This window comes from Lethenteron reissneri, chromosome 9 (genome assembly GCF_015708825.2).
Source record: "Lethenteron reissneri isolate LAM-NWPU_2019-01 chromosome 9, ASM1570882v1, whole genome shotgun sequence".
In the NCBI taxonomy this organism is placed as follows: domain Eukaryota; kingdom Metazoa; phylum Chordata; class Hyperoartia; order Petromyzontiformes; family Petromyzontidae; genus Lethenteron; species Lethenteron reissneri.
Window position 1 is genome coordinate 11,759,126 of NC_083787.1, and position 27,154 is coordinate 11,786,279.

Sequence of the window (27,154 nt, forward strand, 5' to 3'; positions counted from 1 at the left end):
TGGAATGTTCCACTTGTGCTGCTATTACACCGATGAAGAAGTAACCCTGAATACCCAAAATCGTCAGATTCTGCAAGCTAAGCTGGCGTGTTGATCCTGGACACCGCTATGGATAAACGGGGTGTGATCGGGCTGCAAGCCTCTGCAGAGGACAGTGGAGCAGACGCGCGTCTGTGTGTCCCATCTCCACGAGCCTGCATTGACCCAGCGCAGTGAAGTATGGTCACATGACCAGGACGGCCCATGCTCGGCATGAGGAAGGCCTCGTCCAGCAGTAGATTGACCAAAGGGGCTGTCTCCGTTGTTTATAGAAATGCCAGGTAACAGGGAGAAAATCACGTGGGCCCCCAACTTTTTTTGACGACTCGGTGCATCCTCTCGTGTGAACGATAGCAAGTAATCTCGGTTATAGAGCGAGCTAGACATGTCTCTGTGAACTAGATGAGTTTAACCTGGCAGGCTCTCACTTGCTCTAAAATAAAGTATTTGTGTCTGAACAGGAGGTTGGTGGTGGTCTGGTTACGTTGTGTGCTTGGGATCCGGGAGATGTGGGACTTGGGGGTGGAAACGGGAGTTGGGAGATCAGGGACAGGAGCGGAGATGGGAGAAACGAGCAGATGGGGAAAAAGTTTCGCAGAAATGAGCCGTAGGAGAAGGCGGGAGATGGAAGGCAAGAGAGATGAGAAGCCGTTCTGCAGGAGATGTGATATGAGAGTAAACCCTTTGGTATGGGAGACGAGAGATGGGAGAGGACAATAGGTGGGCTAAAAGAGACGGGAGATGGGAGGCAGGAGAAGGCAAACGGGAGATGGGAGGCAAGAAATGGGATAGGAAGGATGGGAGACGGGTTGGAGAGACAGTGGAGGAGAGAGGCAGGGGACAGGTGAAAGACAACAGACGGGAGCTGGAGCGAAGAGAGAGAGAGAGAGGTGGGGGGGGGGTAGAGGTGGAGGTCGATGAGAAATGGAGGCAAAACGCAGAGTTCACCGTGAGCCGTGGTTCGGCTCTCGCGTTGTTCTCCGGCGCCTCTGCGTGCCGCGTTCGGGGCGCCGTGTAGCCTGGCGACACTGGATACGAGCCATGTGAATAGGGGGCAGATTCGGCTTAAGATGATTGGTGCTGCGAATCGGGGCAGGTTTAGTGCTTGGTTTCAGACCCTTAATAGGGTTAGCTCTCGAAGCTAAGGTTGGAGTGATCGCCACAGATTAAACCCATTCACCCCCATAACCTCTCGATCACGAAAAGCGCCCATATAAACCCTGAACCATCAACCCTAATCCCACCATTAGCGGAATCATCCCGTTCTGCCGGGCATTGTGTCCCAGGCGAGACGACGTCGATTGCAATGTTTCGCTCGCGACTCTCCGCTTCGGCGCGATGAAGTCATCTCGTTGTGCCCTGGCGTCGCGAGGGATGGCCACGGCGTGTGGGAGGCCTTCATCCAGCAGTAGATCGGCAATGGCTGATGGTGAAATGTAGAGAGGAACGGGCCTTGCAATTGCATTGCTCACGTGACTGCCGGTGCAAGTGACCTGCGCTAGAGGGAGCTCTGGAGAGCCCCTTGAGCACGCTTGGCCTCCTCTTCCACCTCTCTTGGAAGAGGTGGGAACACCCACACTTTACCCCACCACCCAAGCTGTCGATCCACTCTGGTGTACTCATGTATACGAACTAACTTTTTGAAATTTGATCAGGTAAAGGGCCCACTGATCTATGTAGCTCTCTTTTAGAAGCAACACAAATGACGGCTCAACGAGGTGGCTGATCGTGTAGAAAATAATAGCAGCGGCCAAATGTCCTAAACGCACGTTTCTAAATTGTGGAGGATAAAGCTCGAGGCCCCGGAGAAAAATCCACGCGACCACAGAGAGAGAGAGAGACACCGCCAAATATACAGCAGCAGGCGTCAGGGTCGGGATCGAACCCACTACCTCCTGCACACCAGGCGAGGTAGTTAACATCTCCCAGCCACCGTGATGATGAGAAAGAGAGACACCGCAAACTCCAAATATACAGCAGCAGGCGTCAGGGTCGGGATCGAACCCAGGGCCGAGGTGGACAGAGGGGGGCTGCGGGGGAGGGGAAGTGAAGTTCAGTCAATATTGCTCCTTCCTTGCAACAGCCGCACCCGGAGATCGAACCGACGAGCCTCTACCGTTGCAATCCGCGACTGACTTGGCAGGCAGCAAACGCTGACGACGACGACGATTCAAATGGCGCTGTCGCCTCTGCCGACGTCACACTGCTGCCGGAGGCTCCATCCAGCAGTGGATAGCGAATGGAGGGCGACGACCAGGCTCCTTCGGGCTCCCGGCCGCGACCCCGCTCGGCTGCCCGCAAGACGTTTGGAAATCTTAATTGGCTGCAGCAGGAAGCGCTGGTAGGAAAGGACCATTAGTGCTGTTTAGTGTTCTACTTGTAAAACAACCAGAGGGTTATGGTGGCGGGGGGGAAGGAGGGTGATGGGGGAGGGAGGCTTAAGGCAACTTGCCCGGGTGCGCTCGTCTGGTTGGGAATGGGGTCGAATGACGGGATTTCTGAATTCTGTCCGCACGGCCACTGCCGTTGTGGTCGTGACACCGGTGACTGCCCTAAACAATACGCAACACGCGCGTCTCGCCCGGTGCGACAGGGCGGACTGCTCCCCAGCTCGGCTATTGCCACCGGATGTCGTGCGATTTGCGCGTCGCCTCTTGGGGTTCTATTTTCGCCCAAACGCCGTGCGAAAGAAGAATGAGAAGACGGATGGAAATGCAATAAACCAAACTATAAAAAATATATATTTTACCAGGTAAGGCCCATTGAGATGTATAGCTTTTTTCTTAGAAGCGACCTGGCCACAAATGATGGCTCATCTATTGCAGCCAAATAGTCTAAACGCATGTTTTCTAAATGTGGAGGGAAAACCCGGAGCACCCCACGCGACCACGGACAGGGATACATGCAAACTCCACATATATACAAGAGGCGTCGAGGTCGAACCCACGACCTCCTGCATACCAGGCGATGTAGTTAACATCTCCGCCACCGCGGCATAATGCCCTTTAACCCAGGACAACCTCACCGGGTCTCGAGACTCTTTTCAAGAGGGCCCTGCTGCATTGGGATACTTGGCCCACGAATCCCATCAACACGTGGGAGTTTCTCCTCGCGTGGCAGGGGAAACCCGGAGGACGTGGAGACAATCCACGAGCGCCGCACAGATGTGTTCACGAAACCGCTCGCCGTCACCGCCACCTCGTGGCCACCTCGCACATCTCTGCGTGATCCTTCCGCAACCCCTTGCCCGCACAGAGCGCCTGGACCACCGCGCCCGGCTATTGTCACGTGCCCCCGTTTGGCAGCGATTGTTTCGCTCTGCTTCTCGTGAATAATGGATCACCTCTGTGCTCGCTAAGGTATCATCGTTTCCCCCCCCAGCCCCCCAGTGCAGCCACCACTCCTGCTTGCACCCCCCCCCCCCTCCTCCTCAAGGGTCCCGGCTCCAGACCAGAGTCATGAGGTCCCCTCTCTAGAGTCCCCCACTCGAGCCCGTCCCAAACCTGCCCCCCCACCCCCGCTCTCCCCTCCCCTCCCCTCCATCCCCTTCTCCTTCCCCACCCCACTCCCCCCTCCCCCCTCCCGGGTCACGGTCCGTGGTGTGGGGCTTAAGGAACCCGGGGAGCGGATTTCCTGCTGCTGTTGATGTTAATGCTGTTGATGCTGCTGCTGCTGTTCATTCGGCTGCTGCTGTTGATGCGGCTGCTGCTGTTGATGCTGTTGATTCTACTGCTGCTGTTGATGTTACTGTTGATTATACTGCTGCTGTTGATGCCGCTGTTGATTCTATCGCTATCGATTCTACTATTTCTGACAATAGTGCTGCTGCTGTTGTTCTTTGCTGCTGCTGTTGCCGGGCGTGTCTCTTTCAGTTGCTGCTGTTCCTGCTGTGCGTGATGCGGTCCATGCACGGCACTGGCACCGTCGTTGCCGCTGTCGATGCTTCGAACAGCCGTCGCTCTCCCCGTTACTGAATTGAACGTTTCGCGTTCACTGCCACGTGATGGACACCACTGCGGCGCGTGAGAAAGACGCAGTGAGGACACGGGACGAGTTGGAAGGACTTGACAGAAGTCGTGGCGATGATGACGATGATGCCCTCGACTTGCAACGCCGCCGCACGCCGCACGGCATTTCGCTCTCACGGGCGGAGAGCGACTCGGGGTCGCGGGGATGAACCACAGAGGAGCGGGAAGGAAGCAGCGGCAGCCAGGCAAAGAGGCCGCGGTCCTACCAACAGTTGCCCGAGGTCTGCTGTCCCTCTACGTGTTCAGATGTTTTCAGCCGATTGGTGAAGCTGGGCCGAATGAGTGACCCAAACGTAGAAGTCAGGTAAAGGTGGCACGTGGGAGAAGACGACCTGATGGTGATGATGATGATGGTAATAATGGTGATGATGATGATGGTCATGATGGTGATGATGGTGGTGATAACCGTACTTCCGTGCGAGGGGGGAACACTCTATCCCGTGCAGACGGAGCAGGTGAAGTCCACACTCGCTGTACCGCCTTCTCCTGGCGAGCCAGGGCGGGTGTTGGCCACCCACCCCCTCCTGTGCCGTTCCGTGCCGGCCCTATATACATATAGGGTGGCCGCCAAAAACACTTGCCCCAACAGTCTGTTAAAGGCTATGGGGGGGGGGGGGGGGCGGTGACCTTTGTGGTTTTTTTGGTGGATTCCCGAACCGTTGGGGAAACCGTCAACCCAAAACCGCCTCCTCAAAATTCCTCGACCGTGAATCACGCCCGGGACGAGAGCAGGTGACGCGGGGCGCCTTGGTGAGACCTCGCCCCGGTGACTCAGGTGGGGGGATCAGGCGGTGCTGACTGCGGTGGTGCAGAGCGCCGCTGTTGAACGTCCTTCGCGCACCGTCCGTAGCTCAGCCGTGCTGATCGGAGGTGCCGTGGAAAGAGTGATTAGTGCACTACTCTCTGTAGCCGATGACCTGAGTTCCATTCTGGGCCACGGTTAACATCTCAGTGGCAAAATGACAAGGAAGGGCTGGCACTCCCGACCTCGCCAACCCACATTGACCAGAGTGGTGAAGTATGGTCAAATAACCTCGGCGACCGACAACAACATGTACAAAGGACTGAACATTATTTCACCACGATCACAACAAACGTCACGGCTCTCTCTTTTGTCTTCCTTTCCTGAAGCTCGCACCCGGCACGCGGCGCGGAACGTCGGACATCGTGTGCGAACGGCACGTCGTGCAACCGGAGAAAGCGTGGGGCGAAGATGCGCCGGCAAAGCCAACGACGAGGTCGTCTTAGCAAAACAACAACAACAACGCGATCGTCTTAGCAAAACAACAACAATAATGACGAGGTCATGTTAGCAAAACAACAACAACGACGACAACAACAACGCGGTCGTGTTAGTAAAACAACAACAAGGACGAATTTGTAAATAACACCGTGTGTGTGGCCATAATGCAATTTTATAATAGGCGACGTTTCGGGCGATGGTCCTTATTCAGAGCACGTGAACAGAGCGGCCAGGAGAAAGGCAGAGTTGGATGGTGGTAAGAGTTGCAGACTGCCACTTGTTGACACCATTTGGGGTTCTGATGATAATAGCATTTTTCAATGTTTCCCGATGACAACACGGTCTTCCTTTAAACGGGCGTGTGAATATTTGCCCACAGTTCTACGAAGTGACGTGATGGTTGGTTGCTATCGAGCAACAACACCCGTTCATTGATCAAAAAGTAAAAATAGTCACCACCACCACCATCATTATCATCCTCCTCCTCATGTAGAAGACCAGGACACAATTCCATTGAGACACCCGTGACTCACGCCAATGAACGAGACGCGCCGAGTTGTTATTCCGCAGCAGCTCGTGGTGAGAAAGTGAGCAATCGTCTCTCTGGCGGATAAACACGATCTTCTCTTCAGATTGTGCAACAAAGACAAAGACAAAGATCCCCCGTATAGCCTGAACAGACTGTAGGGGCAAGTGCTGTTAGCGAGCACCTATGAAGGCCGGAACGGTACACGAGGGAGTGGGTGGCCAGCACCACGCCCGACCGCCTTTGTCTCCCTAGTGGCGATGTTTACACACCGCACCAGGTACTCATTTAAGGCTGAGTCGACCTAGGAGAGGCCCAGGACCGGTTCAGATAATCGTCACTGGTGTTAGCCGTGAGCGGGAATCGAACCCGGGTCGCCAGATTCATAGCGCAGCGCGCTAACCGCTACACCACCGCTCCCCACTATTGTGCAACACACACGGACGGACACACACACACACAGGCGCTCAAAAGTTGCACGAATACTCCACATTTCTTACTAATGAAGGGTATAGACTATACAAGTTCAGACTATATAATTAAAATTCCTGGCTGGTAAGCCAGCAAATAAATAAATAACGGCCGGAGTGAGTGAGTGAGTGTTGAGTGTGGGAGCCGGGTTATTTATAGACTGTCGGCTCTGCGCGTTCTCGACCGAATGGAATTCCTCCTCCCCGCTCCTCCTCCTCCTCCTCCCCGCTCCTCCCCCCTCACCCCCCTCCGCCCCCCTCCCCTCTTCACATTCCTTTGCCCCCAGCCGAGATTCCATCTCCCGTTCCCTTGTATGGAACGGTGGCGCCCACGTGCTCAGTCGCTCATTTGCATATGATTATCAATCATTAACCGGCGTGTGCGTTTGTGAAGTATGGTTAAATAACACCCACCCCCCGCCCCATGCGTGACCCCCACCCCCCCCCATCGTCCACGGTGTGGAGAGGCACTCATCCAGCAGTGGATTGATGTAAGGGTTGTCCATGTACGCGTTTTCATTATAACGCAGCGTAACGTATAAACGCGATATAATATATCATCATTGAGTTGCAGCCCTTTGTGTGTCAATCTACTTCTGGATGAAGTGTCGCCCTCCCTCCCACCCCTTCCCCCCTTCCCCCCTACCCACGCCATGTCGCTCATGTGGTTCGTTCGACCATACTTCACCACACTGGTTGGTGAAAAGGCGGTGGGCACCCAGGAGCGGTTCAAATACTCCTCGCCACTGTTGTTAGCCGTGGCCCCGAATCGAAGTCAGGTGGTAAATAGGTTTCGTGGCGCGGTGCGCTAACCACTGCATCACCGCTCCTCTCACAAGTGCAATCAGTACGCGTGGACGTAGCGTGTGCCATGTCCCTTCACTGCCGTCCCGTCGCTTGTGCGTGCCACGTGGTTGTGTTTGGTCCGTCTCGCATCCGTGCGTTCCATCAGCGGGCATCGCAATGCATCAGCATGGCATCGCAGCGTACAATCTGCACGTGAGCACGGCGCATGCGATGCTGGCACGTTCATCGACTTGCACCCCGACTGGCATCGGGGTGCATACTGACGCTTAACCACGCACCGGCGTCTTTATCTTGTAGCAATCTCCGCACATGAACATGTACAGTAGTCACATATATTAACATGTATTAACATATATTATCGGGCAGCCGTCGAATGGAATGCGCGCAGGAAGAGAGTGGCGATGACGGGGAGTGTGGGGGGGGTGAATGAAGGAGGAATGTGGGAGGAATGAATGATGGGATAATGAATGGGAGAGAGATAATTCATGAATGAAGATGGATGGAGGGATGGATGGTGGAGGGAGGGAGGGAATGAGTCAGGGATGGGGGGACGGTGAAGGGAAGAAGGTGGCTGGGATGAATGAGTGAGTGATTGACAATGGAGGAGTGACGGATGGATGGATAGAGCGAGTCAGAGATGGAGGGACTGTGAAGGGGTTTAGGAGGCAGGGAGGAATGAATGAATGAGTGAGTGATTGACAATGGAGGAGTGAAGGGACTGTGAGAGGGAGCGAGGGGTGGAGGGTGCTGGGGGTGTTGGGAGTTGTCCCCCAGTGCTGGGGGGGAGGGGCCGTGGGCCGTCTTCTCCCGACCGTGGGAGGCGGCGAATGAGGCGGGGGGAGAGTGGGGGAGGGAGAGGAAGGGAGGGAGAGTGGGCGGGTTCTCTGAGCTGGGTGTTGTCATCACTGCTCTCGGGAGGAGGAGGAGAGAGAGAGAACGAGAGAGAGAGAGCGACACGGGGAGAACGAGAGAACGAGACGCACGCACGCACGCACGGGGAGGAACTTGCCGGAGCGTCGCTGAGGATACCCGGGGTTTGGCCGCGACGATGGCGTCGTCCTACTAAGCTCGCCGAGAGAGAGAGAGAAGAAGAAGAGAGAGGGGAGGTTGCGGGTATCTCGGAGGGAGCGAGCGAGAGGCCCGAGGAGAGAGAGCGACATCAGCTGGGGAGGAGCCGCGCGGGTCCCGGGCTGCACGCCGGCAGCGCCCCGCGGAGACGCGGCCACCATGAAGCAAATGGTAACGCGACTCCTCCTCCTCCCGTGCCTCTCGCTCTCTCTCTGTCTCTCTCTCTGTATCTCTCTCCGTGTATGTCTCCCTCTCTCGCTTTGCCACACGTAAGCCATTCCCTCGCCCCTGTACTCTCCCCCTTAGCGCTCTCTCTCTCTCTTAACTAGTTTAACCCACTCGCTCTCTTCTCCGCACCCATCGCCTCCTCCTCCTCCTCTCTCGTCGTTCTTCTCTCGCCCCGCTCCTGCCGTCTCTACTCTCTCTCTCTCGACTCTCTCTCATCCGCCTTCCCCTCTCTCTCTCGCTCCCCGTGCGCTCTCCCCGTCTCCCCGCACGAGTCGAAGTCCCCGTGCTCGCTGGAGGGTCGAGGCGAGTTGAGAAGAACAACTTCGCAGAAGTTCTCCGGCCCGAGCCGCTGGCGTGTGACGTCACCAGCGACTTGTAAAGTCTTTATTACATTATGATTAAATCATGATGCACAACGAAGCTTCTAACACGGTGTTCTAGTTTTCAGAGGGGGTGAGTGGGGGGGTCTGCTTTCGCCGGTAAGACATCTACAGTTGTCAACCCATACGGGTTCACCCCGTATTCTTGTGCAGGGAAATTGCGTTTTCAGGTCCAGCCTGCGGACAGACGTTTCAACACGGGCACAACATTTGTGTTTGTCTATTTGTGTTTCTCCCTCGTGATGGGACTTTGTAGGATGAACGTTGAGATTTCTAAGGGGCACGGGTGACCAGTAAGGTCTGCATTGATCTGTAATAATAAGGTAGGGCACTGATAAGGAGTTGACAGGTATGAGACATCAACAGTGTGACGTGTGAGGGCCGCCACACGATTTGAAACCATTGTTGGCTTTGTGACGGCAGCATGATTTTGTGTTTTGTCGTCGTGGTGGTGGTCTTGGTGGTTCACCCATGTCAGGGGCCGCACTAAAGGCCACTATAGGGCCTGCCAGTGGCCCGCGGGCCTTGCAATGGGAAACAAAAACCTCCACTGCACATCGAGACTCTCTGGTCGTGTGTGAGCCACGAGATGACGATGAGAGCCGCCGCTGCTCGTCAGCCTGCGGCGGCTGTGTGGAGATGTCTCAGCGCGCACAACTTGCGGGCTGTGTTGGAGGTTACTTGACCATACCTCACCACGCTGGGTGGGGGGTCTGCGCTGTTTGGTGGAGCAGCCGGGCAGCATAGACGTCGCAGCGTACTACAGTACAACGGTGCATCTGCTGAGAACGTTGCCCAGCATGCCCAGTAAACGTGGAACGTTGGCCCGACGTTCACCCAACGTTGTCGTGTTTTTGTTTAATGGGCGCGCGCCTTCCAGTTTTGGTTGAAGCCAACGCTTGTTTTGGTTCAATGCCCAATCGATACTTGACATCTGCGTAGCTCGGCGAGGGCACGTTTCGAGACGCGATCCCATTCACAGTTCCTGACGAGGGCGATTCGGTGTCGCCAAGAGTTCGAGAAAACACGCGGCGCGGTTCACGTGCGCAACTCGCCACGCGACGCTGACGAGACTCACGAGAAATCGAAGCTGGTTCAGAGTGGGGGGTTCAATGTTTTGCTCTCTTAAACCGATTGCTGTTGGTCAACATGGTTCCGGACCTCAGCGCCGATGGGCGATGGACTAATGCACATGGGTCGCGTGTTGAACTTGTTTTGCACAGTACGTGGTCACCCGCGCTAAGCGGGGGTTGCGGGCGGAAGGACAACGAACTGCACACGAGAAGCAGGCGAACACGGTCACTTCGCTGTCCACGTGGAGAGACGAGCCCGTGCCGTTCAGACGAGAGGCGTCTTTAAACTATCTCGGATGTGCATCTCGACCACTCGAACGTGTGTTGTGGTGCCACGGTGGCGAGATGTTAACTGCCTCTCCTGGTGTACAGGAGGTCGTGGGTTCGATCCCGACCCTGACGCCTGCTGCTGTATATTTGGAGTTTGCACGGTCTCGTGGACTTTTCCAGGTCCTCCGGTTTCTCCATCCACATTCAGAATCGTCGTGCGTTGGGAGGATCTCGCTGCTCTAAACCTCCACGCGATGAGCCACTTTGCTGAGCTGTCATTTGTGATCGCCAGGTCGCTTCTGATAAAGAGCTGCAGAGCTCAGTAGTGGCCCTTACCTGGTAAAATAAACAAAATGGTTTAGTGTAATGATTTTAAATATAGTCCTTTAGCTTGGGTATACTTTGCCAGCCGATTAGGAACTTACGTGATCGAGATGGAAATTACTGTCGACATTTCTTCTTGATGTTCGGGTGCAATACAGTTCGTTCAGTACCGAGCGGCGTTGGACGCACTGAGACCAAGATACCTTTCCATCCACGCTGCGATGCTGGTGGTGGTGGTGATGCGTTCAGTGTTGTGCGCGTGTGTTGCGCCATTCTGTCAAACCATCGACTTGTGCCATTAATGAGTCACGGTTGTTATTTAAAATCCAATACCGTACTATTATTAACTTTCATTATTACACCACTTAGGTATTACTTCCAGGGAGGGGAGCGGTGGCGCAGCGGTTAGCGATCCGCACCGGTGCTCCGAAACCGGCGATCTGAGTTGTTTGATTTTCCGGCCACGGCTAACATCAGTGGCGAACGATATCTGAACTGCTCCCGAGTAACCTGTAGCCTCCCCCGCCTCTCGTTCACCAGCCGGCACTGACCGGCATGGTGAAGTATGTTCAAACAACTTTCATGACTGACGCAGCTTGGAGAGGCCTTTGTCCAGCAGTGGATTGACGAAGGGCTGCATTTTCGGTTTCATGGATTTGTCATCATCATCGGCAGTCGTGGTCAATCCAATTTTGGATGAAGACCTCCAGGCTGGTGCTTGGGTTTAAGAGTTGGGTTCCTCCTCCTTCCCACCTTGGTTTCCCGACCCCAGGCAGGGGTGAGTGAGGATTCGGGGTTAAGGTTGCAAACAGGGACCCCGCGGTGAGTAGCTCATGTTTCCCCAGACGGGAACTCGAAGAATGTTCACGCGAACGCCGAGAGAATGCTCACGCGAACCGGGAGAGGGTTCACGTGAACATGCACTGCCCTCTGTCAGACGACTGCTGGATAAGGCCCCCCCCTCCCCACACCGCGTGCACCGTGGAGGTTATTTTGACCATACTTCACCGCACGCCGCTCGTTTGCGGGTTGATGAAAGTGGGGAGCTTATAAATGCAGTGCAGCAGTGGAGTTTTGGTGCTCTGGCCCTCTGTAGGCCACCGTGTAGAAATCGCAGCAGCTGGCATCGCCCTGCTCAGCTTGGCGGTTGCCCATCCATGCGCTGTCAAAGGTCAACTCTGCTTAGCTTCCGAAGTTCCAGGGGTGGTTTTTCATGTATGTATGTATGTGTGTTGAACTTCTTTTATACCATACATAGCCAACCGTGCTAATCAGATGTGGGGAAGAACAAGGAACTAAACACAAAAAACAGTTCTAAAGAAATTACTTTTCAATCGAGATGATGATTTAAAAGTGCATAGCTCTTTGGCTTTTTAACATCGGAAGGAAGAGCGTTCCAGACGGCCACACAAGCGCGTCTGAATGCGGGCGATGCAGTGACCGTCCTTTGTTCGATGGCCAGCCAAAAGCCGTCACTGCGAAGATGACCGGACGTGAGTTTTTATGATCTTCATGAAGCTCAAAGCCATCTCAAAGTTCACCCACAATCTCCGGTGAGTCTTTGATTTGTACTGAAGAGCTCAAACACTGAACAACTTGGAAATAAGGTGGCATTTTGCAGAGGTGATATGACCACAGGGCTTGATCTCTCTTGGATCTGTGGCCGAGAAAAAATCCTTCTGGCATCCCACACACCACGCCCGGTATACCGATCAACTATGGGCTGTGGCTACTACTTAAGTCACGTGGCACCTACTCCAGTCCACCAGCGACCCGGAAAATATTAATTTGAGAAATTAAGATCTGGATGTAATTGGTCTGGAAAGCAGTGGCGAGAGAGGGAGAGAGATAGAAGAGAGAGTAAAAGCGGTTCGAGAGAGAAAGCAAGAGAGAGAAATGAGAAGACCAGGAGAGAGATAGCAGAGGTGGGACAGTGGAGAACGTGGAGTGACAGGTGGAAGAGGATGAATCGGGGAAAGACAGGACGAGGAGCATCAACCACCATCACGCGAACTCCGGTCATCCTCGCATCGTCTTTTGTCTGGGCCATCCAACAAAGGACGGTCACCACATCGCGCGCTTCCAGACGCGCTTCTGCGGCCGTCTGGAACGCCGCTCTTCCTTCCGATATTAGCAAGCCACTGGAGCTATGCACTTTAAAATCTAGCTTGAAACATGCATGTTTAGAACTGCTTTTTGTGTCCAGTTTGTTGTTGTCATTCCCCCGCACCTCCGATTAGCACGGCTGGCTACATTGCTGTACGAAACAAGCTCGACATCCACACGTACATCTACGAGAGGGAATAGATGTGAGAATAAGAGAGCAGCAAGGAGGAGAGAGGGAAGTGAGAGGCGGTGGCGGTTGAACGGTAAGCGAGGGAGGGAGACACGCACAGACACAGGCGCGAGAAAGCTAACCATCGCAAGTGATGTTTAAAAACTCCCCAGGCCACTTACGAGTTCTTAAGTCAGACAGCTATAATCACCGGAGCGCACCTCCCATGCCCTGGTGATGACTCACTCGCTCCCACCCGCCCACCCTTCCTGTTGCATTGCGCCCCGATGCATAATTACCACGGTCATTAAACGGTTAAAACGCTCGGCGAGGTTTGGGGGGGGGGGTGCTTTTTAATCGGTGGCGGAAATGACATTTAATCCGCCCGGCCGATGTGCCCTCCAGAAAACAAAATGTGCTCCCATCAGCGGATTGTTTAAACAACGGCGGCAGTGGCGGGCGTCGTCTGTCGATTGGTTCGGGCGATTAAACTAAGGTCCATCGATTCCACGGGGTCACATCGATTACACGGGGTCACATCGGTGGCGAGTGTTATCTGAACTGAACCCGTTGTGGGTATTGCCACCCCCCCCCCCCCTGCCGCCACCCGTCTTCACCAACTCGCACTGACCGGCGCGGTGAAGTATGGTCAAGCGACCCCCAGGACTCGCGCGCCCTGGGGATGCCTTCGTCCAGCAGTGGATTGAGAACAGACGAGGGAGCGTCGGCTGGGTGGTGGGGCCTGTCCCTGCGTGTGTGAAACAGAGCCGCCAGAGAATTATTACTAAAAACTAAGTCTTCTTGGTGCTTTCGGTAAAGTCACGTAGAATGGAAATAATAAATAATAAAAATCAAACAATAAAGTAATTGTGAGAATTATTTGATTGCTTTATTTTTATTATTTTATAATTGTGAGAATTATTTTATTGTTTTATTTTTATTATTTTATTATTTCCATTCTACGTGACTTTACCGAAAGAATCAAGAAGATGAATTCCTGCAGTCACGAAAGCTTTAAATCGAAAAATAAAAACAAAGTGTCAAAGTTTATCACAACACGAAGTGAACCACTTTCTACTTCACGATCAGAATCAGAATGTGTATTTATACCGGAGGAATCTGATGAGCTATGAAGCTCTTTTTCACAAAGATCCTGTAGGGGCGGATCAGAACGGTACAATAACAAACAATACAAACAGACGATAGGAGTGCAAAGCGTAGGATAATAAGTATAGCAAACTATACAGCCCCTCGTGTTCATCAACTGCGGTATGAATGCCCCTCTGTTCCGTATCATTCATGGATGGGTGCTTAACCATTGTTCATGAGACTGGTCAGTGTGCTTTGTGAAGTAGTGGGGAGGGAGGGGGGGTGTTGGCCGTGTCCAGGAATCAAACTCGGCTCGTCAGGTTCACAGCGGCGTGCGCTAACCACTGCCCTCTCCCCCCCATCCCCGCTCCCAATAAATAATAAATACAGTATTTCACAAATACTTTACAGGAATTCACTCAAGCTGGAACTATTCCACACTGCAGGAATTCACTCCCGCTGGCCAAACTGTAAGCGCGGGCGACAAGGCGCGTACCCACTGTTTGCCCCACCGCAGTGGTGCGCTGCCTGAAATCCGTAGGCGGAGAGCGATGGGGATGTGGTGCCCATTTAGCAGGGGGTGGGGGGGGGGGGCATAGCCCAGGGATGAGAACCCAAATGTCGTGGCGTAAAACTTCCCCAGTGGACATCCAAGAGGGCATTGCGACCAAGAGGCCCTTCTGCTGGGCAGCTGGGGAAGGGCACAGGTTTTGTTTGTCTAGCAGAGGGGCAGCAGTTTGTCCACCTGCCCCCCCCCCACTCCCATGCTGGCGACGTTCCTGGGGGTGGGGGGGGGGGGTGTCGGGATAGCTGGTGGTTGACGTGGTATTAGGGGTCAAGGTTCGCGAGCGGAAGCCAGAGGTGCAGCGAGTCGGGATGGTTGGTGGCTGACGTAGTATTGGGGGGGGGGGGGGGGGTCAGGGTTCACGATTGGAACCCAGAGGCGAGACGCTTTGCTTTTTTTGTTGTTGAAGCTGCTGTCGCCGCAGTGAGAAATGCCACTGCTGGGAATTAAACAACAAATGTTTGGCAATGGGTAAAGCACCATTTGGTTTCAAATAGTTCTGTGGTGGCCAATCGCAAGCTCCCAACTATGACCCGAGCCCGAACCCGGTCTCTGCACGGCACATGACCCCTGTCCTCTACGTGGGGATGGCGCGGCCATCAACACAAATTGTGATTGGTGGCAGCGGAGGGTTTCCGAAGCGTCACTCATGAAACGACGACGCAAACCGATGGGCGAACAGAAAAGCGACGAGGAGGCCCTGGCAGAGCAGTTGGAGAGGTGCATTTAAAGGTCGGGCTAAGGGGTGAGTGCGAGGGCCAGTGCTAGCGACTGGTCAGTTGGTGGGTTGGTTGGGGCTGTCATCGGGGATCGGACTCCGTGGCTGGCTTGGGAGCGCGAGGGTGAAGGGTAGGGCTCGTACGAGCGGCTGGTAGGCTCGTTAGTTGGGGTCAAGGGGAAGGGATAACAGAAGTACAGTACGTGGTACACAATACGTGGTACGCAATACGTGGTACGCAGTACGTGGTACGCAATACGTGGTACACAATACGTGGTACGCAGTACGTGGTACGCAATACGTGGTACACAACACGTGGTACACAACACGTGGTACACAGTACGTGGTACACAGCACGTGGTACACAATACGTGGTACACAATACGTGGTACACAGCACGTGGTACACAATACGTGGTACACAATACGTGGTACACAATACGTGGTACACAACACGTGGTACACAACACGTGGTACACAATACGTGGTACACAGCACGTGGTACACAGCACGTGGTACACAATACGTGGTACACAGCACGTGGTACACAGCACGTGGTACACAATACGTGGTACACAATACGTGGTACACAGCACGTGGTACACAACACGTGGTACACAGTACGTGGTACACAACACGTGGTACACAGCACGTGGTACACAATACGTGGTACACAGCACGTGGTACACAATACGTGGTACACAGCACGTGGTACACAGCACGTGGTACACAATACGTGGTACACAATACGTGGTACACAGCACGTGGTACACAACACGTGGTACACAGTACGTGGTACACAACACGTGGTACACAGCACGTGGTACACAATACGTGGTACACAGTACGTGGTACACAGCACGTGGTACACAATACGTGGTACACAATACGTGGTACACAGCACGTGGTACACAGCACGTGGTACACAATACGTGGTACACAGCACGTGGTACACAGCACGTGGTACACAATACGTGGTGCACAGTACGTGGTACACAGCACGTGGTACACAGCACGTGGTACACAGTACGTGGTACACAATACGTGGTACACAGTACGTGGTACACAGCACGTGGTACACAGCACGTGGTACACAATACGTGGTACACAGTACGTGGTACACAGCACGTGGTACACAGCACGTGGTACACAATACGTGGTACACAGCACGTGGTACACAATACGTGGTACACAGCACGTGGTACACAATACGTGGTACACAGCACGTGGTACACAGCACGTGGTACACAATACGTGGTACACAGTACGTGGTACACAGCACGTGGTACACAATACGTGGTGCACAGTACGTGGTACACAGCACGTGGTACACAGCACGTGGTACACAGCACGTGGTACACAATACGTGGTACACAATACGTGGTACACAGTACGTGGTACACAATACGTGGTACACAGTACGTGGTACACAATACGTGGTACACAATACGTGGTACACAGTACGTGATACACAGTACGTGGTACACAGTACGTGGTACACAATACGTGGTACACAGTACGTGGTACACAGTACGTGATACACAGTACGTGATACACAATACGTGATACACAATACGTGATACGCAGTACGTGGTACGCAGTACGTGGTACACAATACGTGGTACACAGTACGTGATACACAGTACGTGGTGCACAGTACGCGGTGCACAGTACGCGGTACACAGTACGCGGTGCACAGTACGCGGTACACAGTACGCGGTGCACAGTACGCGGTGCACAGTACGTGGTGCACAGTACGTGGTGCACAATACGTGGTACACAATACGTGGTACACAATACGTGGTACACAATACGTGGTACACAATACGTGGTTGGCTAGCTGGTTGGAGTTGGCGCTACGACTCCCGGCAACGCTTGCGGCTGCTTGGTTAACTGGCGAGGGTCGGGCTCGGTGTTGCTATTGGCGGCAAGTTGGTGGTGGTGCGGGTCAAGCGAGAGGGGACCGTTGTAGTGTCTGCTGGGCGAGGTGGTTTGGGTTGAGGGGGGGGGGTATGGCTCATGTTTGCTCGCCCAGTGTGTTCCGCCCCCCCCCCCCAAAACTATTTCCCCCCCGCCCCCCACCAGCGCCCCTCCCCTATTGAAACTTGTGACCTTTTCGAGTTTTTTGTCCGCTTGTCATGTTTGGCATTCGGGCGCGCTCGCCCACCGTCGGGATCATTCTGTGCCTGCATTGACCGCAGGGAGGGGTCATTCATGACGACATCTCCCCACCGCACACCACTCCGCCCGCCCCCGCCCGTGTAGCCCCATCGCCTGGGGTATTCGGGGACACAGACCCCAGTTGGGGGACTTTTAGGACCCTGAGCCACGACCGCCCCCCCCCCCCCCCCCACTAACAACCCACACGTAACCGGAGGAACGTAGACCGTCCGTCACGGCCGGTCCATCACTGCGTGCGACCGCATTGTGATGTAAAATAGTGGAGTGGTGGGGGGGGGCCCTCCTGTTGGACTTTAACGACGCGGAAGCACGTGGGGATAAATAAATAATGAATTCCTCTGTGGCGGATGTGACCCCCCCACCTCACTGTAGTCCCCCCCCCCCCCCCCGCGTTGAGGAAGCGGCGTGGAACCCCCGCGATGCGTGAAGCGTTCGGCGTCGCCAAACGACTCGGCGAGTTTAAGGGGTGCGGCGGTGAGATGTTAACTACCTCGCCTGGGATGCAGGAGGTCGTGGGTTCGATCTCTACCCTTGACGCCTGCTGTATATTTGGAGTTTGCGTGTCTCTCTCTGATCATCATTACGGTGGCGAAATGTTAACTTCCTCGCCTGGTATGCAGGAGTTCGTGGGTTCGATCTCAACCCTGACGCCTGCTGCTGTATATTTGGAGTTTGCCTGTTCTCTCTCCCCGCGGTCGCGTGGATTGTCCTCCAGTTTTTCCCCTCCACATTTAGAATCAACGTCACGCGTTTAGAGTATTTGGCTGCTATAAATGTCCACGTGATAATCTACTTAGTTGAGCTATCATCAGTGGGCCAGGTCGAGCCACATAGCTCAGTGCACCCGTTACCTGGTAAAATAAAATGAAAATAGTTTCAGTAAAAGATGCAACGGTGACGCGCTGCTTCGTCGATTCAACTCAATCAGGTTCTCAATGTCCCCGTCGTGGAAACTTCATCCTCGTAACATTACAACGCTTCGCCCTAACCCTCGCCACCCTCACCACACTCGCCACCCTCGCCGCCCTCTCCACCCTTGCCATCCTCACCGCACTCGCCACTCTGGCTACACTCGCCACCCTCGCCACTCCCGCTTTTTGTTCAATTTTCAGTTCGGTAAGTACGCGCGTTGAATTTCTTTCGCACCATACGTTGCCGATCGCGCTAATCGGAGGTGCGGGGGAGGGGGGAGGACAACGAACTAAACACAAAAAGCCGTTCTAAAGAAATGAGGTTTCAATCTAGATGATGATTTAAAAGTGCACAGTGGCTTCCTAGCATCTGAAGGGAGAGCGTTCCAGACGGCCGCAGAAGCGCGTCTGAAAGCGCGGGCTGCGGCGACCGCCTTTGTTCGACAGCTGAGCCAAACGCCGCTGCTGCTACTGTGAGGATGACCGACCACCGTTCACGTGTTTGATGGTTTTTGCTCCGCCAGACACACACAGCGGTTGGCTGGGGGGGGGGGTCATCGGTTTGTAAGGAGTTGGAGAGAGGGGAGGTTGGTGGTTCGTCGGGGGCTGGGGGCTGATGGAAGCCCTCTGCCGTGCCGGCAGCGTCCCCAGGGACCGACTTAAGAGAATCTCTTTTCCCCGTGTCTCGCCAGTGGGACACTTCCTGTCTCTGCACAGCTCGACGCCCTCCACCCCCCATCCCTGCCGAGCGCTTCCCTCTGTCCCAGATGCCCCCCCCCTACCCCCCACCAGCCAGTGTGGCCTGTACGCCGTCTCCGATGAAACGAGTGCATGCATGCCCCCCCCCCTTCTGCCTCCACTTCTATGGTAGCCCCCCCCCCATTAACTCCCCTCCCTACCCCCCCACCGAAGTCATCTGTGTCGCTTAGTCTGGTTGTTATCGGTGTCGGTATAGATTACTGTGGAGCTGTGATGCTATGCCTCTGTGAATTCATCTCTCCGTGTGTCCTGTGTCCCTCTGTGTCTCCACGTCTCCAGCACTCTCTCTGGGGATGTATCTCACCGTGGCATTGTATTTCTCCGTGACTTTGTCTCTCGCCGCACATCAAGTGTCTCTTTCCCGGCCTCTCCGTGGCTTTCTGTCTCTTGCCATGCCACGGTGGTGAGATATTAACTGTGTCGCCTGGTATGCAGGAGGTCGTGGGTCCGATCCCGACCCTGATGACGATGCCTGTGTATTTGGAGTTTGCGTGTCTCTCTCCCCGTGGTCGTGTGGATTTTTCTCCGGTCTTTCACTCCACGTTTAGACGTATCAACAAGCGTTTAGAGTATTTGGCTGCTATGAATGTCCACGTGATAAGCCACTACCACTTGGTTGAGCAAACGTTCGTGGCCAGATCGCTTCTGAAAACGAGCTACCATTGCATCAGTGGGCCCTCACCCGCTAACAAAAAAAACGGTGAAATCCTTTAACCTCCGCGACTGTCTGCGTGTTCTCGCTGCTTTTCACTCCACGTCCGCGTCTCATGCCCCGACTCCCCCGTTTCAGCGACTCTATCGTTCTCCGCGTTGTCGCCGTGTCTCTGTCTTCAGGGGGCCCAAGCCAACGAGAATCCCTCCTCCACTGCCTCTCCCACCCGGACCGCCACCACCCACCCCCCGCCACCACCTCCTTGCACAAGGCCCCACTTAGTGTAGAGATGTCACTGCCCTTGCTGCCCCCCCCCCCCCACCCCTGCATGGAGGAACTGCTTTTAACTGTGCCTCATGAGGCGCACGGTGGGGTGTGCGTGGGGTGTGAAGGCCCCCCTCCCACACTCCCTGGCTGGACAACAGGGGAAGGCTGTTGTGAACAAGAGAGCCACTTGTGAGGAACGTTCGTGGATCTGCAGCCGGGTCAGCCAATTTGGGGGGGGCGGTGGGGGTGTGCGGGAGAGGCACCAGGATTGTAATCTGTGCAATCCTAGGGAGATGACAGAAGAGATAAAGAGAAAGCAATAAAATGTGTACTGTACAGTAGTCGGATAACAGAAATTTAGACGGGGGGGGGATTGTACTAATAATAAGAGATGTGGTGAAATGCAGAAAAGATGTGAGATGAGAGAGAATTTAATTAAAGTTCTTGAAAAGATAGGGACTGAAGGAACGAGAAAGAGATTGGTGGCAGAAAGATGTGGCCACGACTTGAGCAGATTGACGAAATGTGCGGTGCACACCTACGGGGAAATATCTGCCCATGGATCGTGATGATGATGAAGTTCTTGCTTTGCGATGAGGATTTGAACGTGAGCTGATGTTTGATGCACTTGGGGGGGGGCGAGAGGTGGCACACGCTTTCTCTTGGTTTGTTTCCTCTGCCCCCAGCGCCACGCCACTCTGGGTGCAGTGGAGAACTTTGTTGCAAAACTCGGGAGTCTGGAAGGAAACTCTGTTGGAAGCGCCCTAACTAAGTTGTCGTGACGTTCGATCAAGCGTGGGCCCCAGCGGAGACGCGTCAAGCCCAACCTCTGGTTAATAAACGGCGTTTTCACGTTCCCGCACGTAAAAAAAATACTCCGTTGCGATCTTACCGAATGTTGCGCAACATCCTGGTGTTAAACACAGTTATACAGCCTCGCCGCTGCGTCCGTTTGGCGACACGTTTGTGTATTATTGATCCATTAAAATCAATTGATCCATTAAAAAACTGCCCCTTCCCCCCCCAGTACAGTACAGACTTAGGAAGGTCTGAGGGCCTCACGTCCTGCCCTCCCTGCTTGCCTGGATGGCCGTGACCCAAAGGGGGGTCACCAAAAACCCGGCAGGAATCTAGGCGAGGGCGGTGAACGACCCACAACAAAAAGAGTTTCGTTTAATTGTGTAAAAAAAATGGGAAATAATACAATGGGAGCAAAGCTATGAATGTGCCTAATCGATCTTCATAATGCCAGCGGAACCATTTGAATTCATAACGCTTCAATGCAATCGCATCTCAAGATTACAAAACAAATGGGATGAGATGTTGATCAAGTTTCCTTGTTAATCGTGCATGCATTCCTAATCAAGGTTGTTGGGTTCGATCGCGTCAGAATACGTGTGTCCGTAACCCCCCACCACGTGTCTAACCTTACTGGGTGTGTTAGGCGGTGAAGGGTTACGACACATACGTGATATAACCCCCCCAAAAAACCTTTATTATTAATAATATCGGTCACGAAAGCCGACGTGTTAAGGGGCCGTCCATAAATGACGTCACGCACCTGGGGGGGGGGGGGAGTCAGACATTTGTGACGATGTGTGACGAGGGGGGGGGGGGGGTGAGAAATGTGACGTCACATAAAATGCGCAACTTTAAATAAATATAGAATTGTTATAACAACACTAATTGTTATAGCAACACTCCTACAACATCAGAGTGCAGCGCCACATTAAATACGCACTGCAATGAAATAGTTTAAAGAGATTTGAAGCATGTTGAATTTTTTTTGAGGGGGGGCAGAGCTTTGTGACGTCATATTTGAGGGGGGGTCTGACTTTTTGTGAAGCCGTGTGACGAGGGGGGGGGGGGTCAAAAATCGTCCAAAATCGCGTGACGTCATTTATGGACGGCCCCTACCCCATATGCATGTTGAACTTCTTTGGCACCGTACGTAGCCAACCGTGCTAATCGGACATTCCACGGTGTCTTAATTCGTCTTGTTGCCCTAGCAACCAGGTCACCCGGATCAAGAAAACGACAGTAAACTCCAAGCTGTTGCATGGCGAAAGAACGTTGTTGCTCCAGTAGTTACAAACCGCACACAACTTGTAACCTCGGTCTGTGCGGTGTTGCCAGCCCGTGACAAAAACGGGGCAACGCACAAGAAGCCATTGTTGGGCACCGTAGGAGCAGCCTCTCTCTACATTATTGATCCGTCCGCATGCCCCAGCGGTAGCGGCGTCCGCCCAATGGTTGCAGAGGATCGCGGTTCGAATCCAGCGGTAGCCCTGATTATTACTGTGGGTGTGATTATACGGTAATAGTGCTTGGGGGGCCGCGGGATGTTAACTCCCTCGCCTGGTCCACAGGACGTCCTGGTTTCAATCCCGACCCTGACGATGCCTGTAGATTTGGAGTTTGCGTGTGTCTCTCCCCGTGGTAGTGTCGATTTTTTTCTCCGGGTCCTCCGGTTTTTCCCGTCTACATTTAGAGTGAACATCACGCGTTTAGTGTATTTGGCTGCCATTCATTTAAATGTGACGATAAGCCACTTCGTTGAGCTATCTTTTATAATAGCCAAGCCGCTTTGATAAAGCTACATGGCTCAGTTGGCTATGTCATCTGCTTCACTCTCATTGGGCGGTTCAAGATGCCCGTGACGACATTCGTAAGAGTAGGCCCGTCGAGTGCTGGTGTCAGGGTAACAAAGATAGAAAATTACTCGGTTTGCCAACATTCGTTAATTACTCAATTTGGTTTCGATTTAAAGCTTTCGTGACTGCAGGGATTCATCTTCTTGGTTCTTTCGGTAAAGTCACGTAGAATGGAAATAATAAAATAATAAAATAAAACATAATAAAATAATTCTCACGACGTTTCGGCCACAACGCAAGCAGCCGTCCTCAGGTGAAGACCAGGTCTGTCGGGGAGACAGCATCTGAATTTGGGTTTAAACACGGAGCGGCAATCATCGTCCCTACGGCTGATGGACTCTTGTCCCCCAGGCGACGCTTGCAAACTAATTTGTTCAACTAAACTATTTTAGTATTTTGCCAGGTAAGGCCCACTGAGCTCTATCACAGCTCTCATTCAGAAGCGACCTGGACGTCACCGATGATAGCTCAACGAAGTGGGGCTCTTCGTCATCGCGTGGAAATGTTATAGCGGCCACATCCTCAAATGAGACTACGTCCTGCTCTCTTTGAGTTCTCACCGGGGTTCAACAAAATATACCTGAAACTTGCATTTGAAACTACACGATTCACGTTTTGTATCTCATTTGGGGAAAATAAAAAAAAAAGTTGGCTAAAATAATCACCACTAAAACTTTCCCAGATAATTTTCGAACACCGCTTTTTATCTGTTAGCTTTGTTTCGTTAGACCGAGTGCTTTGAAAGTGGTTTTAAAGTAACATTACATTTTAAGTGTTCAGGTTTTAGTTAATAATGCATACCTGATCACGTAATGCCCACTTATGGCCCATAAGTGATCAGGCTAATGCTGAAATGTACTTCCCTGAAGATACATTTTTTACTCCTCGTCAGAAAACGGTTTAGTCTAAGTGATTCCCCGCACGACTGAGTGCTCATCTCGCTACAGCCCTGAGCCAGTTTGGGGGGAAATTCCACATTCCTATCGGCGAGGACGAGTCCGTCCATTGGAATCACTGCTGTTGACCCCCCCCCCCCCCGCACCAATGGTGCTCGCTGCGTCTGTCTATGATGGAGGGCAAATTACTCGCAAGCCATAAACCTTTATCTGGAGCGCTGCGGCCGGCCATAAGCAACATTATCACAGGAAGGTTGCAGCATTACCCTCGACTTAAGAGACCGAACTTGAGCGGAAGTTATAAAATGTATAGAAACCTCACTCACAGGATGATGCTGGTGTAATGGTGTCAGCACCCTGGAGTTACACTCCGGAGGTCGCTGCTTCGATCTTCCGGCGTGGCAGTTCAAACAATGGACACGTTTCCAAAAATCACCGACCCCCTTTTCTCACCCGACCTGGCCTCTTTTTTTTTTTCTGCCCACCCAGCAGTTAGCACGCCGCGGTGGGGCGAGGCATGGGTGCGCCTACCTTTTCTGACACGTCTGGCCAGCATGGAAGAGAAGGCCACAAGCCTCCCCGTCGACCAGGGGGGGTTGACAAAACAAACCTACGGCTCCGGAGACGCGTGCGTGCGTGCGGCGGTGGCAGTGGCGGCTCTATTTATGGAGCTCCTTCGTGACGTTACTCACCGAGGACCCGCCACCGTCTCGTGTTCACGTGCGTTGCGCGGCTTCTTGAAGTATTGAGTCCCTTTTACCGAATCCGCAAAAAAATTGCTCCTCGTGTTATTCTGGTTGGCCGACCCCTGCTCTGGACTCGAGCGAGGCAGCTCTAGAACCCCCCTCGCGAGCGAGCGATTGCAGGGGGGGGGGGGCCCGCTCCGTTATCCCCACAGGAGGCCACCACCGACTCCTAATTCCAGTCGGCCACTCGGCCGGTGCGTGCGTTGACGCTGCTCGCCCAGCTGCCGGTGAAAGTTCGACGCGGTGTTCATCAGACCCCGCGTGAACCAGCGGACCCACCGCGACTGCCCAAAGCTCAAGAAAATAAACTCCGCTTGATGCGAGCGCCGCTGTCGAACGTCAAACTGTGGGGAGCAGGGGGGGCAATTGATGATGATGGGAGATGGAGCGTGGGAGAGGAGGGGTGGAAGGGGACCTGGTGATGAGTTTCCCCCTCTGTCTTTTAAAACTCAAGAGTGTGACCCCCTACCCCCTCTCCCCTCTACCCGGTGTTTTACAGCTACTGCGGGCACCACGCTATTCCCCGAACATATTATTTTCCACGATTCCAGCCGCACGTCCATCCGCCCCATCCTTCCCCGAAGGCCCCTCTCTGCGGCAGCAGAAGCAGCAGCAGCAGCAGCAAAAAAAATGGAATTCAGATATAAAATGTGGCAGAGCTATTGTACAGCAAAGATAAAGATCTACCGTATAGCTCCAATAGACTGCAGGGGCAAGTGCTGTTAGCAAGTGCTATGCGTGTGTACACACAGCACACACAACCTTATGGCACGCGCTGGCAGTGATGTACACAGAGACATAGCGACACACAAAGATACCCCGGATAGCCTTAACAGACTGTTGGCGCAAGTTCTGTTTGCGAGGACCTATGAAGGCCGGAACGGCACACAAGGGAGTGAGTGGCCAGCACCACGCCCGGCTGCCTTTGTCTCCCTAGTTTGTATACATCGCACTAGGTACTCAGTTGAGGCTGAGTCGACCTAGGGCAGGCCCAGTACAGGTTCAGATAATCGTCGCTGGTTTTGGCCATGAACGGGAATCGAACTCGGGTCGCCCGGTTTGTGTCCGTGCACTGCGCTTATCGGTCCCCACAAGTGACGTGCACACGGACATACAGACACAAATGCACACCGACACGCATGTAGAGACACGTTTACACGGACGCGCAGTACGCAAACAACATATCACCCGGGCAGCCTACAGACTGCAGAGGCAAATGTCATTCGCGAGCACATCCGCCCACCGCACTGGAGAGGGGCCAGTGTGTCAGAAACGCATTCCCGGCCGCCTTTGTCTTCCCAGTGCTGACATGTACACATCGCTCGAGGTATATTTTCTTAAGACGGTAGTCGACCGAGGGAAGCGCCAGACTCGTTTCAGATAGCCACGTCCCACTGATGGCATATTTGGATAGGAATAAGAGTATGTGTGTGCGTAATGGTATGTGTCTGTGTGTCGGCGTTTTGCGCGCGCGTACACACACACACCATTATTCCCCGGTGGGGGCTGGCTTTGGCTGTAAGCCGAGATGCGGGTGTCGGGTTGAACCACAGCGTCTTATCTGGGATGGCCGGCTCCTGCGTTACTGCCCTTTGATATCGCGGGGCAGGCGGACGTCCTTCCAGCTGGTAGGCAAGCCACCTCCCTGTTCCCCCTGTGAACTCCCTGGGCATCCGTCACCACCCCTGCTCCTTATTCACCCCCCCTGCGTCTCTCTCTGCCTGCTGTTGTGTTCTCTCTGCCTGCTGTTGTTCTCAAACCCAGGAAGCCTGTTAACTGTTCCGAGAACAAGAATCGGAATAGGTGAAGAAGCCTTTGCCGTTGCAGCCGCTGACGTTTTGGAACAAGTCTCGTTTCCTCCCTTGACATCGTTAATCATCCTTCAAAAAAAATGTCCAGAAGCAGAAGATCCATGCCGGTCATAGCCACGTTTGAGAATGTGATTTGTAACTTTGATCCTGACCTGCGTATCGATTGTTCAATTTTATTGAGGGTGCTGCTGTGTGTTGTCTTGGTGTTGTTGTTGTTTTATTGTTTTTGTTGTTGTTTTTATTGTTTTTCTGCCTTCTCCGAGCTTGCATTGAGTTTTGAAAAATCGGCAGGAATCGATGTATTCATGCAATTTCAACTTCTATACTTTATTTTGTATTTATTTTTAATGACCCGCTTACCTTTCCTACACTTTTCACTCCTATCGTTTGTGTTGTTTGTTGTTGTAACTCTCTGACCCGCCGCCTACTGGGCGTCTGTGAAAAAGAGCTTTAGAGCTCATCGGATTTCTCCAGGATAAATAAAGACTCTTGCTGCTTGTGTGGTTAATTTCTCATCACTGCTCCTCGAATGCCGCCGCTCTTAGAGGCTCCTCCCTGCTCTCTGCCCTTTCCCTGTTTGCCGCTCGCTGCTTTCTCTTGCTCCCGGTGTTCTTCCCCTGCTCCTCACCGCTTCTCGCTGCGTCCATCGAGCTTCTCTCCCTACGCCTCCGCGCTCCTGTCGGCACATCCCTGCTCCTCCCCGCACCGCTCCCTGAGCACCAAGTGCTGCTCCCTTGCTACCTTAGTCTCCCGGCTGTTCCTCCACGTGTTCTGCGTTTCGTCGCTCGTATTGCGCCTCCACGCCTCTGCCCGCGACCAACCTGCTGCTCGCTCACTCCACGCTTCTCACTGCATCTCCGTGGTCCTCCCCGCACTCCCTGGTCCATCCCTGGCCCATCCCTGGCTTCTTATCCCGGCTCCTCCTGATGCTCGCATTGCCACCGAGGATCCTCTGTTCTCATCTACACCACGCAGCCCACCTGTTTCCCGTTGCTCGCTCTGCTCTGGCTACCAATCCTCCTCTGGCTTAGCGATCCTTACCCCTGCCTGCTCCTTCCCAACCATGACTCCCCTCCTCCCCCCACTGCCTGCTGTAATCTAGGTTTGATTCCTGGCACGGGTGCGATGGGGGTTAAACCGGCAGCAGCAGTATCAGTTGACGATCGTAATCGCCA

At 53.6% G+C, this 27,154-nt stretch overlaps 1 protein-coding gene across 1 annotated transcript in view; it reads left to right on the forward strand.

Annotated features, from left to right (window-relative positions):
• Positions 1–8,045: 8,045 nt before the first annotated feature.
• Positions 8,046–27,154, forward strand: part of BCAR1 (BCAR1 scaffold protein, Cas family member) — a 43,125-nt gene continuing 24,016 nt past the window's right edge. The window contains exon 1 of the mRNA XM_061548292.1: positions 8,046–8,352. Coding sequence (XP_061404276.1) covers positions 8,341–8,352 — 12 coding nt within the window. The 5' untranslated portion in view covers positions 8,046–8,340. The remainder of the gene's footprint in view (positions 8,353–27,154) is intronic.